This window comes from Chinchilla lanigera, unplaced genomic scaffold (assembly GCF_000276665.1).
Source record: "Chinchilla lanigera isolate Chin_1 unplaced genomic scaffold, ChiLan1.0 scaffold00057, whole genome shotgun sequence".
NCBI classification, from domain to species: Eukaryota; Metazoa; Chordata; class Mammalia; order Rodentia; family Chinchillidae; genus Chinchilla; species Chinchilla lanigera.
The window spans coordinates 1,719,895-1,733,798 of record NW_004955458.1 but is presented as its reverse complement, the minus strand read 5'-3'; the positions used below and the strand labels follow the sequence as shown (position 1 = coordinate 1,733,798).

The 13,904-nt window shown below is 41.0% G+C and overlaps 1 protein-coding gene across 1 annotated transcript in view; it reads left to right on the top strand.

Moving 5' to 3' along the window:
• The first annotated feature begins 3,202 nt into the window (after positions 1-3,202).
• LOC102013146 (gametocyte-specific factor 1-like) overlaps positions 3,203-13,904 on the top strand; it is a 12,344-nt gene continuing 1,642 nt past the window's right edge. Inside the window, exons 1-7 of the mRNA XM_013520795.1 lie at positions 3,203-3,394; positions 5,459-5,556; positions 5,763-5,883; positions 6,032-6,133; positions 7,406-7,472; positions 8,011-8,070; positions 8,615-8,684. Of these exons, the coding sequence (XP_013376249.1) occupies positions 3,328-3,394; positions 5,459-5,556; positions 5,763-5,883; positions 6,032-6,133; positions 7,406-7,472; positions 8,011-8,070; positions 8,615-8,684 (585 nt within the window). The 5' untranslated portion in view covers positions 3,203-3,327. The remainder of the gene's footprint in view (positions 3,395-5,458; positions 5,557-5,762; positions 5,884-6,031; positions 6,134-7,405; positions 7,473-8,010; positions 8,071-8,614; positions 8,685-13,904) is intronic.

Here is a 13,904-nt window from a genome sequence, read left to right as displayed (position 1 = left end):
GTGGAGGAACCCAGTCTGGTTGGTGCGCGAGTCTTCCTGTTGCCTCTGCAATTGGCTTATGGGTGAAGCAGTCATTATGGTTCACAGGCACTTTCGGCCTCCTGTGCTTCCTCTTGCACACTCAGCAGGGGAGACTTCCTCTTTCTGGGTCCTTTGGTAACGCTGTGAAGTGGGTGGTGCCGGGGAAAGAGGCTTTCAAGGCTTTTACAGTGTGGCACCAATGTTTTTGGCCTTTGCCCTCAAAAAGGATCCTGGACAAAGTTCTACACTAGACCAACAAGTTATCTACCACCCCACCCCATACACATATCACTATACTTTCCCTCTTTCATGTCCCCATCAAGAATGAGCCTGTGAGGCAGGCATGGTGGCACACGCCTGTAATCCCAGCACTCGGGAGGCTGAGGCAGGAGGATTGTTGCAAGTTCAAGACCAGTCTGGGCTACAAAGTGAGCTCAAGGCCAGTATGAACTGCATAGTGAGACCCTGTCTCAAAAAGGCAAAGAATGAGCCTGTGTCTGCTGAACCTTATGCCTCGTTGTCTTTTAGAACACAGATCAAATCCCATCTACCTCATCCAGTGTCAAATATTATACTGTAAACTGCAAAACTATACATATGTGAGGTACTTAAAGAAATAAGACATCTACCTAAAAATATAATGGAGCTGGGTGTGGCGGCGCACACCTGTAATCCCAGCACTCGGGAGGCTGAAGCAGGAGGACCGTTGTGAGTTCAAGATGAACCTGAACTGCATAGTGAGACCCTGTTTCAAAAAGACCAAAAAAAAAAAATTCTCTGGCTCCATCCCAGAGCTACTGAATCAAAATCTCTGGGGTTGGTCCAGAGTTGCTCTATTAACAATCCCTCCAGGTAATTCCAATGTACCTTAAGTTTGAGAACAACTGCTCTAGAATAATGGTACTTTATGTGCTTAAAAACTGAGGTCAATTCCTGTCCTTTGAGATTCAGATAGGGAGTTCTGTGGTGGGCCTAGAAATCTGCTTTTATAAGTACCATAAGAGGTTCCATTACAAATGTTCCAGGAGACACACGATGAAAACATTTAGAAACAACACCTCTTGGATACAGCTGCCACTCAATAAATATACTGGCTTATTTGTTGAGTTATTAAGATTAAATTGCAACGTAAGTCCCATGAAAAAGAACCAAATAATCAAGATTAACAAGAGGAAATTAATAATGACCCTGAAATCTTAGAGGACTGAATAAATTTCACACTAAAATATTCTTGCCATTTGAGCCAAACCTTAACCCTTAACTTAAGAAAACTTTGAACTCCCTTTAAGGTTCTTTCACAACACATACCAAGAAAAGGCCCAGGAAAAATTCTAAATCAGATGGAGTCATCTTTGTATCCATGTCTTTTCCAATACCTTTTCTCTGTCTTTTAGTTATTCCCATTTCTCCAAATCCAGAACCTTCATACTATCCCAATAAATCCTGGTGATGAGGGAAATAGGGACGGACAGTCAGGTCTGATCAGCACTATTTAAGGCATGTGTGTGCTCCCCAAGGATTTTTTTTTTTTTTTTTTTTTTGGTATGGGAATCTAACTCAGGACCTTGCACTTGCCAGGCAGGCACTTGTGCTGCTGAGCTATATCCCTGGCCCAAGAATATATTTTTTAAAGAAACCCAAGATGCCCATGCTTAAAAATGTTAAATTTCAAACATCTCTAAAGGAGACTTTGGATTTTTGGAGAAGAGAATCTACCTTCCAGTTTATTTCCAGGATTGTGTCCCTAAAAAGCTATGACCCTGGCATAATATAATATTGGCCCTGAAGATCTGAATCACCTGCTGTTATCAAAGAAACCTGGGATCCACTAAACAGGCTTGTGTGATTTCTATTGGTCTTTTACCTTGATGGAGGAAAATAAAGAGAAGTCAGGAAGCGGTCAGCATTTAGGCCAACTGAGCAACAGAACAGCACCAACCTTCTCAGGGTTAGTATCATCCTCTTGCTTCTTTGTACTTGTATTTCTTATTCTTACCCCAGCATTTCATTGAAAAGTCTCCATCCCAAGCCAATCTTGTTTTCTGTGATCCCCTAACATGGGCTTCACAACCTAGTAGGGACCGTGCACTCTATCTGCTGTGAATGTGCTATGCTCTTTTCTGCCTTCCTTTACATACGTTTCCCTCTTACTGACACAAATCCTATTCAATCTTTAGGACCTAGCTCAATACTCCCAAGTTCAGCCCTTGCTGAACTCTTACAGCACTTTGTTTATATCACATATTTCACATCTAAATCAGATTTTCTCTCTCATTGCCCATTTTATATTGTACTCCCCTGCCTACTGAAGTGAAAGGTTGCTGCAGCCTGGAAAGACATATTCTCCTGTGCGTAGGATCCAGGGAAAGTTTACACTTCGGTATCAGTCAGCATTGAGCTCAAACATAGTTAAGTACAGTTAGTTAAACCCTACGACTTGGAGGGTAAGGGCCCAGGTTCTGGGGCCAGATAGTTTGAGTTCACATTCTCCCTTTGTGATTTATCAGCTGACCAAATTTCCCTGCCTGTAAAATGGAGATATTAATAATCACTCCTATTTCATGGGGGCCATTCTGTGTATTAAATAGATTAGTGCATGCAAAATGATAACCAACTTACTATATACTAAGTATTTCAGTGCTTTATATGTATTGCCTCAAACAATATTAATAATGCTATCAAACACACTCTAGCTTTGCAACTTTAGGCTGCCCCTTTAAGCTGCTGCTATATCCCCAGTCAGTAGCCTAATCTGTTTGTGTTGGTAATCCCTCACACAATGGCAGAAGGGATAACGATTTGGCCAATGTAAACATTTGGCTCAAGGCCTACTACATTAGATTAGGAATGCCCACAGCAAACTAAAGTTTTTATTTGTAAGTCTGTACTGAGCTTTTTATGTCACTTTTTGTGGAACTCTATTTGGTACCCTGTAAAGAAAAAAGGCCAGGTTTAAATATGGAACTAATCATGCCAACTGGTAGTGTTTAGAGAATCTTTTTTGGAAAGCTTGTGTCGCAGTTCCCCCTGAGAACTGGAGGAGCCCTCCTAAAGGTATTTAATTACCCTAGAGCAAAACCTAGTAACCTAGCTGCAAACCAGAATCCCCGGTGGAGCCTTTTTAAAGCTACACTCAGCTTGACAGCACTTTTGAGATTCTGATCCAGTCGTTTCGGTGTGACACCAAAGCACCTGTCACTTTAAAACTGCTCAGTGATTCTTGTGTACAGTAAGACTGAGAATCACTTTTCTAAGACTTTGCCACAACATTACAATCTTCTAAATCTCTGGGAAACTACAGACGCTATGGTGGGAGGAAAGGAATTGAACAGAAAGCTTGAACAGCATTTTGATTCCCATCATTGCCTGAAAGGTACTGTGCTTTTTCTGACTTCAAATACCTCGTCTGTCCCCCTTGTGTGCCCTACAGAAGGATCACATTCCTCTTCCAGGCACACTTCCCTTGGGAGTCTTGAGAGACACTACTTTAAGATCAGGTAGGTCTTGAAGTCCTTCACGCTAGGCTTAAGTGTCAAGGTGGCATCAAGCTTGGAATACTCTTGCCAAAACCGACCTGTGTTAAAACACATGACCTTCATCCAAGTCTTGGCCTCCCTAAGTGGGATATTCATCTATCAATAATTAAGTGAATGTGGGTGTGATGGTGTGCACCTGTAATCTCAGCTACCCAGGAAGCTGACAAGGAAGTGTTGTAAATTTAAGGGCAGCCTGGGCAATTGAGCATGACTCCATCTCAGAATAATAATCGTCATCATAATAATGATTAAATAAACAATCCAGTGTCACCAACTGTCCCTGCCTATTCTGAAACAGTCTTAAAGTCTAGCCTTGTTACTCTGGTCAAAATTTATACTTTTCTAGAGTGTTGGCTAAAATTAGGATTTGGGATTGTCCGAAAATTGTATTTGGGTATTATAGAACCTTTTTCATTATGTTTAAGAACCTGAGAATAACTATATGCCATATTGGATTATAGTGAGGCCTTTATTTTCCAAAAAATCCAATTCATTTTATAATGTGTTCTAATATAATCATGGATATGCAGTGAAAGCTTTAAAGTACTACCCTGGCTTGTGTTCGTAAAAGCTACCTGAGTCTAAGCCCCGGATTTAATCACCAAATTGCCCTCAGGAAAATCTGACATTTTACAGTCTAGCTCTGTGCCCTTTGTGTATGCCCTGGGCATGATACAAAGTAGAATTGAAATGGCATATTCCAGGGAACTTTTCCATCCTTACTACTTAGGCCAGTCTGCCTTGATCTCCCACCCCACCCCACCCCCTATCAAACTGTACCTCGGGGCTTTGCAGAAATCTCAGCTGTAATTGTTGCCTAGAAACTTGGAAGTCCTTGAAATTAATGTCTGCTAGGATTGCTAAAGACAGCTAGTCATAGGAAAAAAGTAGGCCTCCTATTGGCAGTAAAAATGTAGCAGATTTGAGATGTTGTATTTTTAGTTCACTTCTATGAGTCTCCATATATTAATACATACAACCTCAGAGATTTCAGGCGGATGTTCTCAAGTAACCATAAAGTACCTGAACTTGAACATTGTACTGTTCATTCTCCTCCAAAGATGACTATGTTGACCTATATGACAATCAGCGTCTTTCCCTGCCAAAGAGCTTAATTTAAGAAAACTGGAAACGGGAGGGAAGGGACCAATGCTGAGCAGTATAAAGGGACTTGCTATCCCAGGCTTACTTTCTCCAACATTCAAGTTTATAGCGTTAAGCACTGTTTTTCCTTCCAGATCTGTGAGTTTTCTAAAGATTCCTCCCTGTTTAATACTCTACTTAACAGCCACACACTCTGTTTAGAATAATATTTAAAACGTATACAGCCGGCCGTGGTGGCTCACGCCTGTAATCCCAGCACTTGAGAGGCTGAGGCAGGAGGATCGTTTTGAGTTTGAGACCAGCCTGGGCTACAAAGTGAGCTCAAGGACAGCCTGAACTGCATAGTAAGACCCTGTCTCAAAGAGACAAAAGAATAAAACATATGCAGCTGGCTGTGGTGGCACATGACTATAATCCCAGCACTCAGGAGTTTGAGGCAGGAGGATCATTGCAAGTTCAAGGCTAGCCTGGGCTATAAAGTGAGCTCAAGGCCATCCTAAACTGCATAGGGAAACCCTGCCTCAAAAAGACCAAAAAAAAACAAAAAAAAAAAACAAAAAAGACATATACAAATATTAAACTTTGGTCTTTCAAGGTATGGGAGAAGTAAATTTCCTCTATTGTCTAACTGGCTAGGCTATTGCTTTAGTAATTCAAAACTTTCATAGGTAAAACTTGAGATAACATATCTTTCATTCTACTTTTCTTTGAAAAATAGAAAATACGCTTTATGTCAAGACTACGTAATCTCAAATGTCAATCTTTTTTTTAACCAACCTGTGGTTCCTGCTTTTTAGGCCTCATGGAGCCAGAAGCCTTGAAAATATGTCCTTATATCCCAACCCACAAGATGCCAGCTAGCAGATTACAGTACCACCTGGTGTCATGCAAAAAGGTTAGTTTTTCTGATAAGAACTCGAAATCCCTAGAAGGGAAACATAAGCTCAAAATATAAAGAGTTAATGTTAAAAACAAAAGCTTCCGACTATATGTAGCACCTGGAAGTTCTTAAGGTTGAAATATGATATTTCTTCAAGAATTTCCGGAAATGAATTGAGGGTAGAACACAAGCAAACTCTAACAAGAACTTTTTCTTTCTAGAAAAATCCAAACATAGCTAAGAAGATGGCTAGCTGCAAATACAATGCTTGTCATGTGGTTCCAATCAAAAGACTCAAGGAACATGAGGCTAATTGTGTCTACAGAACTGCTGTTGATGATGGTAAGTTTTTTATTTGGTGGCAGGTAAGCAGCATTAAATTCTGTTGTTCCTGTTCCACTGTGTCTCATAACTATGGAAGCCTTAAAACACGAGTATTACACAAAAGGAAACTTCTACTCCTGTCAATACTGGTTTACTTTTATTTCAGAGCCAGTTAATCTTCCCAAGTTGATTTCTACAAATTTGGAATTAAAGGAAAAACTTCCTTGTACTGCCAGTCAGATTCCTGACCCGATTGTCTGGGATATAGGTGAGCAAGGGTGTAACGGTGAACATAACCACTATGAATGACTGCCTGATTTCTATGCCCTTTATAGCTAATGGAAAATTAAATCTTGATGCTCTTCCCACAGAATCATTAACTAAACAATCCAATTAGTATATCTAAAAATTTCACCTGACTCTGGAGAGATAGCCCAGTAAAAAGGAGCCTCGCTAAAATCTGAATTCACTTAAAACAGTTAAGGATTCTGACCTTGAGCTGAGCGTGTTGTCACACACCTGTGATCCCAATATGCTGGGAGGCTGAGGCAGGAGGATCACAAGTGCAAGCCCAACCTGGGCAATTTAGCAAGACCCTCTATCAAAATAAAAAAAATTTAAAAGCCTGGGGAACTAGCTGAGTACAAAGGCTCTGGGTTTAATCCCCAGTACTGGGGAAAAAAATGATTCTGATCACCCACATCTGGAACTTGAAATTTTGGAACTTATCACTTATCTCAAGTAATGTCCTGTCTACAATGCAGCGTGTTATAATGAAGACCTCACTGGCTTTCAGTCATATCCAGGTTCAGCAATCTGCTCTGGCCTAAGCGAAATCAGCTCTCAAACACATCTTCATCTATGAAACACTGACTCACAGTCAGTCTTAATATTAAATAGAAGCTAGAGAATAGCTTGGAGCATTTGCCTTGCATGCACGAAGCCCTAAGTTCAATCTCTATCCCCACAAAATAAAGATACATGTGTTAGAACAATATTAGCTCCTGTAATATATAACCTCCAAACCATGTTAATATCGCGGCTTTTTTTCTTTTTTAGACAAGGTCTCACGATGTAGGCCAGGCTGACCTTGAACTCACTATGTAGCCCAGGCTGGCCTCCAACTCCCAGTGATCCTCCTGCCTCAGCCTCCTGAGTGCTGAGATTACAGGTCTGCACCACCGTGCCCAGCAATGAGACAACAGAAGTTTTCTTGTGTAAATCCCGGTACAAGTATTGGATAAGTGATAGGGAATCAAGGACAAATGGTCTTTTCATCTTGCTGTCACCTTCTCCATTTAACTTTCAAAGCTGTCACAAAAGAATGAAGAAGGCGCCTCAGCCCAGAATACTTTCATTCCTTTTCCACTGGCAAAACTAGTCACATGAGAGACGTGAGAAAGTGTCCCCAGCAAAACAGCCACTTCCCAGGGATAACTACAGAAGGAAGCCTCCAACATCGGCAGCCAGCTAGTCTTCTCTGCTATGTTGTACAAATGCTTAGTATTGTGTCACCTGCTTCTCCTCTCCTTCTCCCTAGATAACATGAATCACTCTTCTCCCTTCGTTCTTAAGACTTTTACCCCAAGAATCCTGGTTTGTGAAAGGTAAGATAAGCTATATTTTCATTGTCAGATTAGAGAACAGGATACTTGTAAAGCTGGGATCTAACAGTGAGATGAGCACTAGGTCATAGGTATGGTAGACGTTGAAGCTTCAACTACTAAAGACCTGTGGGGGCGCCCTTTGAGTGCTTCCCACTTCTCCACGGCTCCACTTTGGACTGTGTTTCCATAAAGAGCTTGTGCACATCATGTTTTTGATTCTGCGTAAGATTTTCAAAGAAAAAAAGACCTATTCCTTTGTATGTGAAAGGGAAAGAACCAGTCACAATCCCCAACCAAACAAGCCTGAAAGGAACTTTCAAGAGTTCTAAGAGCTGTTAATAGAATTACCCACCATATACACAGGGAGAAGGCGTAACTATACCAAACAAAACAGAAATTAAGGGAAAAAGATTCCTTTACTGATACTCAGCAATATCAAGTATGTTTGATAAAATAACTTAACCGCCTGTAACTGGCTATCTAGCATTCTGCAGTTCTGGTTCTCAACTAACTTTGCTCTTATGATCCTCTCCTACAGTGACTCAAGAGACCTAAAAAAAGAGGCTATGACTGCTAACCATCATAAAAACAATAAAAGGTAGAAAAAAAGGTTAAAAACATTTTTAAGACTAGCATGGCTGGGCATGGTGGTACAAACCTATAATCTCCACACTCTGAGAGGCTGAGGCAGGAGGATCACAAATTTGAGCCCAGCCTGGGCAATTTAGTGACTTAGGAACACCTGGGGATATAGGTTAGTGTGAAGGCCATGGGTTCAATCCCCACTACTGCAAGGGAAAAAAAAAACTAATATAGACAAAATTTTCTTAAGAAAAGTAAACAAATTCTATTAATCTAAGTTCCTCCTTCATTCACAATAGGTACAGGGGAAGTCCTGATGGCCTCAGATCAAACTTGGGAGGAAAGGCTGACTGGGACTGTATTTGAAATGCTGCAGATACCTCAAGCTTAGGTCTTTCCTATAAGCCCTCATATAAAAATGACACTACTTTGGGGCTGGGGATTTAGCTCAGCGGCACAACGCCTGCCTGGCAAGCACAAAGTCGTAAGTTCAATTCCTGGTACCCGGGGGGAAAAAAAAAAAAAAAATGACACTACTTCAATTTTCTTTCTCCCTACAGGTCAGAAAAACTGACAGGGAGGCCAGGGGTGGTGGCACACGCCTATAATCCCAGCACTCGGGAGGCTGAGGCAGGAGTATCATTACAAGTGCAAGGCCAGCCTGAGCTGCAAAGTGAGCTCAAGGTCAGCCTGAACTGCAGAGAGAGACCCTGTCTCAAAAAGACCAAAAAAAGAAAAAAGAAAAAAAGAAAAACTGACAGGGAAGTGTGGATTAAAGAGCCAGCAGACCAAAGATTTATTTTCTAGTTTTTTTTAAGCTTTGGGGAACTCTTAACTGCGGGGGGGGGTGGGCAGATTGGGCGGGGAGTAATTCAGTTGCAGAGTACCTGCCTTGCAAGTGTGAGGCCCTGGGTTCAACCCCCAGCACAGTGAAAGAAAACTCTTAACTGTCATGTTTTAGTAACAACTCTTGCATTAGCATCTTAACATTTTTAAAATTTGCTTAAATAAAGATTATTTTTTCCTATCACAAGTTCGATTTGGTTTTTTATTCCTCCTTATTTTCATTTATTTTTTGGGGGGAGTGGCTTTGTTTTTTAAGACGGGGTCCGTCTGTGTAGCCCAGGCTGGCCTCCAACTCATGCATCCTCCTGCCTCAGCCTGCCAAATGCTGGGATTACAGGCACGTGCCACCGTGCTCAGCTTTCTTCCTTATTTTTATATTCTCATTTGTCGATCAAAGGCTGAGAACTTATTTGCTTACTGCCCTTATTAGTAGAGGAAATAGTCTATGGGTGATAATGCTGCCCCATAATTAGGTTCTTTGTTCCACAAAGTTTTTCTCCAAGTCACTTACTATATGACCATCAGACCACCCTTCAATCAGTTTGCTCTAGGAATCTTCCATTGCTTAAAGATACAGTTCTTATGTCCAGCTGACTTTGGAATATGGCTACAAAGCCACTTTCCTAACTCTCTAAAGGCAATGTCCTCCCATGTTAATATGCTTTCATCTTTGCACTCTGGGTTTTTGTTTATTTGTTTGTTAGTTTGGTAATTTAGGGGATTGAACCCAGGACTTCACACTGCACTACATCCCACTGATTTCCCCCTACCTTTTTATTTTGAGGTAGGGTCTCACTAGGTCACTAAATTGCCTAGGCTGGGCTGGAACTTGCAGTCCTCCTGCCTCAGCCTCCCAGAGTGCTCCAATGACAGGCATGTGCTATCACACCTGACTAACAGGTTGTTTATGTCTCTACAGGACCTTTCATTCTGCTTTATTGTCAAGCTATAAGATGCTTTGGGGTAGACATGATCTTGACTGTTTACTGGTCCTATTAAGGCAAATTATTTTCATGGAATAGCAATAGGCCTTTCCACATACAAAGTTTCTTCCCTAAAATCAAGTTTTAAGGTTTCAACTCTTCCATTCACAGTATAAACTGTGGGAGGAAACATCTGCAAAGCCTCGTACCCTCGTCCTAAATATGTACCAAAACATATCTCATTGGTTCCACATCTTTATTTGTCCCATGTTGGTCCAGACTTTCTGGGCCTTTTAGTTCAGGCTTTCCAAGAGGCGGTATAAGAAAAGGGAGCCAGGCGTGGTGGTGCACACCTGTAATCTCAGCACTTAGGAAGCTGAGGCAGGAGTATTTTTGAGAGTTCAAGACCAGCCTGGGCTACAAAGTGAGCTCAAGGCCAGCCTGAACTGCATAGCAAGACCTTGTCTCAAAAAGACAAAAAAAAAAAAGAAAGAAAAGGAAAGCAAAAACCTCAAATATTTTAGTCTCTTCTTCCCACATAATCTTTGTTTGTTTGTTTTTCTTCCAGTACCAGGAATCGAACTCATGACCTTGCGCTTGCCAGGCAGGCACTTTGCTGCTGAGCTAAATCCCCAGCCCCTCCCCATGTACTCTTTTACAAAATAGACGAATGTCTCACTTTTATAGCACTTGACAAAATATACCTGTGTTCTCAAGTCAAATAATCAAGTATCCACTATATTGGCGACACTATTTAAGAACTAGAGAAGCACGGGGGAAATGGGGAGATGTTGGTCAAAGCCTACAAATTCTCAGGAGATCAATAATCCTAGAGAGCTAATACACACCATGGAAACTATAGTTAATAGCAGTGTATCTGTAAGCCCGGCATGGTATCACATTCCCATAATCCCAGCACTCAGGAGGCTGACACAGGAGCATCACTTCAAGTTTGAGACCAGCCTGGGCTACAGGTGAGTTCAAGAGCGACCTGAACTATGTAGAGAGACCCTATCTCAAAAAACCAACCAAGCAAAAAAAGCGATGTGTTGCACACGTAAAATTTGCTAAATAGATCACCGCGCACCAATAAAAGACAACTATGTCCCAGTTTTGCTAATTAGCTTCACTCTGGGAACTATAACACGAGGTGTACTTCTATCAAAGCATCATGTTGGGGCTGGTATATAGCTCAGTGGCACAGTGCCTGTCTGGCAGGCACAAGGTCCTGAGTTTGATTCCCGGTACCCTCCTCCCAACAAAAAGAATTTTTTAAAAAGTAAGGATTTCATTACAGGTACAGGATAGGTTTTGCAGAGAGAACAAGTCTTATATTTAAACATTTCGCCTTCCTTAAAATAGCAGATCTAAAGAGTGGCAGTATTGGAGTTTCAGAATTGTTCTGTGCAGTGACAGTCTTTTACACAAGTTTTAGCAGGTAAAGTTTCTTTGGCATAATTGTGTCATGCTAGGCTTCTTTTCAACAGCCTTCAGAAAGTTCCCAAGCTGGGCATGGTAGCACACACCTGTAATCCCAGCACTCAGTAGGCTGAGGCAGGAGGATCACAGAGAGTTCAAGGCCAGCCTAGGCTACATTGTGAATTCAAGGCCAGCCTGGACTACACAACAAGACTCTGTCTCAAAAAAACAAAAAAAGGGGCTGGGGGTGTAGCTCAGTGGCACATTGCCTGCTTGGCAAACACAAGGTCCTGAGTTCAATTCCCAGTACCAAAAAAAAAAAAAAAAAAAAAACCCTGGAAAAGAAAGTTTCCATTTCTTTACTTATCTCTTCAACACTAGAACAATTTGCAAAGTTTGGCTTACAATTCACCTAGATGTTAGCACTAAAAAGTGTGTGAGAAGTTATATTTTCCTGAATTCCGGGGAAAAGAACTACTCGTACGTCAGGGGAAAACACAACGGATTTCCTAAGCACTGCATTCTGGTAATTATTATAGACGATGTGGATTACAGACATGGGTAACATTTACATATTAGGACTAACAAAATAACACTTTTCCCCCCCACCACTCTTCCTCTGTCTTACTTTAGCTTTCTAGAGTTGAATATTGACTATCCTTTAGCAAGTTCTTATTAGCAACTCCTTTCTAAACATAAATTTATTTTCCTTAGTTTCTACCTCCTCTCCCTGCTACTGTGCCTGAACAACTATATCTAACTCCAACTTTTCTCTTGCCTGTACAACAGTACTTCCCAATGCCTGTCATCCTCAGCAATAAGAACACCTGGTCCATTTCTCCATCACCCCTTTATTTTCATTCGCAACTATTTATAGAATTTTTCTATTTTTAATTGTACCCTTAACTACCAATCAGAAATCATTATTAAATGAGAGAACCAGGATTTAGTTGATAGAATTCAAGTCAGAAACAAAGAAAGAGTTTTAGTGTTCTTATGGGCAAAAGTTTATTCGGCCTTCTGAAACTGAAAGTTTTGGATGTACCTCAAGGACTATTGGAATTCCTTCAATCCAAAAGGCTTTTAAAAACTCATTTTCTGCCAGGTGTGGTGGCGCACATCTGTAATCCCAGCACTCGGGAGGCAGAAGCAGGAGGATCATTGTGAGTTTGAGACCAGTCTGGGCTACAAAGTGAGCTCAAGGCCAGCCTTCAGGCTGTGTAGCAAGACCCTGTCTCAAAAAGACACACACACACACAAAATTCATTTTCTAACAAAGGTTTGTGTTGTTTGTTTTATACTACAGTACTGGCCACTGAACCTAGGGCTTGACTATGAAGCTATATCTTCAGCCTTTCCTTTGGTGCCAGGAATCAAACTCAGGACCTTGCACTTGCTAGGCAAGCGCTTGGCCACTGAGCTATATCCCCACCCCCACCCCTTTTTTTTTAAAGATAAGATCTCACTAAATGGTTAAGTCTGGCCTTGAACTTTTGGTCTCCTGCCTCACCCTCCTGAACAGCTGGGAATGGAGGCATGCACCCCCATACCCAGCCTAACAAAGGTTTTTTCAGTCACTCAAGTACAGATTTGTCTTTTTAATCATTATCCATAAACTTTTTTTACTAATTATTAATTGCTAAAATATAATCTATAGGGATAAATGCTAGAACGTGCACAGTAAAACCAGAAATTATCAAAATTCAGTTTGGTGTATTAATCTCCACTAACTCCTAAAATGGCCTTCGTTAAAATGACTCGGTCTCTTCTTTCTTGCTATTCAAATATGGTCAGCCTGGCTAGAAAAGCAGTCTGAGAGCAAGCTCAGCGGGGATCTCAGATAAAGCCAAAAGTTCTGGGGTTGAAAAGAATAAATGCATGGTGCATTTTTATTTCAAAGTCACCACTGAAAGGCCGGTTTGAATTTTGTTTATAAGCCGGTAGGCTTGCTCACCAGGGCTAAATGGAATAGCTTTATCAGTTGACAATCCTGACAGCTGAACAAGTCATTTCTGAATGCAGTGAAGCCTGCTTTTGGATTCTGGTTTAGGACCCAATCTTCTTCCTCTCAAGTTCTTAGCTCTTCTTCAGAAATTTCAATTTGCAGGTATCTGTATGAAAAGTACTTCTATGTCATGGTAATAAGGAAAACACTTGTGCCAGATTACTATGCTTTGAAACCTGAAAATCTGTATTTTGGTTCAAATCACTGTGGTCTTACTAATTTAACATGAATGATGTGATACAGTTAGAGGTTAGGATTTCATTAACATCATTTTAAACTATTTCCTAACAATCTGAAACTGACTTGCCAAAACACCAGCCGTTTCTAAAATGCTTTGTGCTAAGCTCGCAATGCAGCTTTCATTCTTAGCAATTATCTTTGAAAAAAAAGCACTTTAACAGCGTGTTCCTTCTTCATATGACTCATCCACGCCATTCAGGTGAAAAAATAGCTTTTGTAAATTCAAAATATTGCTTAGGTCAGTGGTTCTGAACCTTGGCTGCCCATTAGACTCATCTGGATAGGTTTTTTTAAATAACTATTACTGGTTCTTTGTGATTAATTGGTCTGGAATGGGAACTCAACATGGTATGTCTTTCTTTTTTTTTTTTTTGAGAGAGAGGTTCTCACTATGTAGTGCAGGTTGGCCTTGAACTC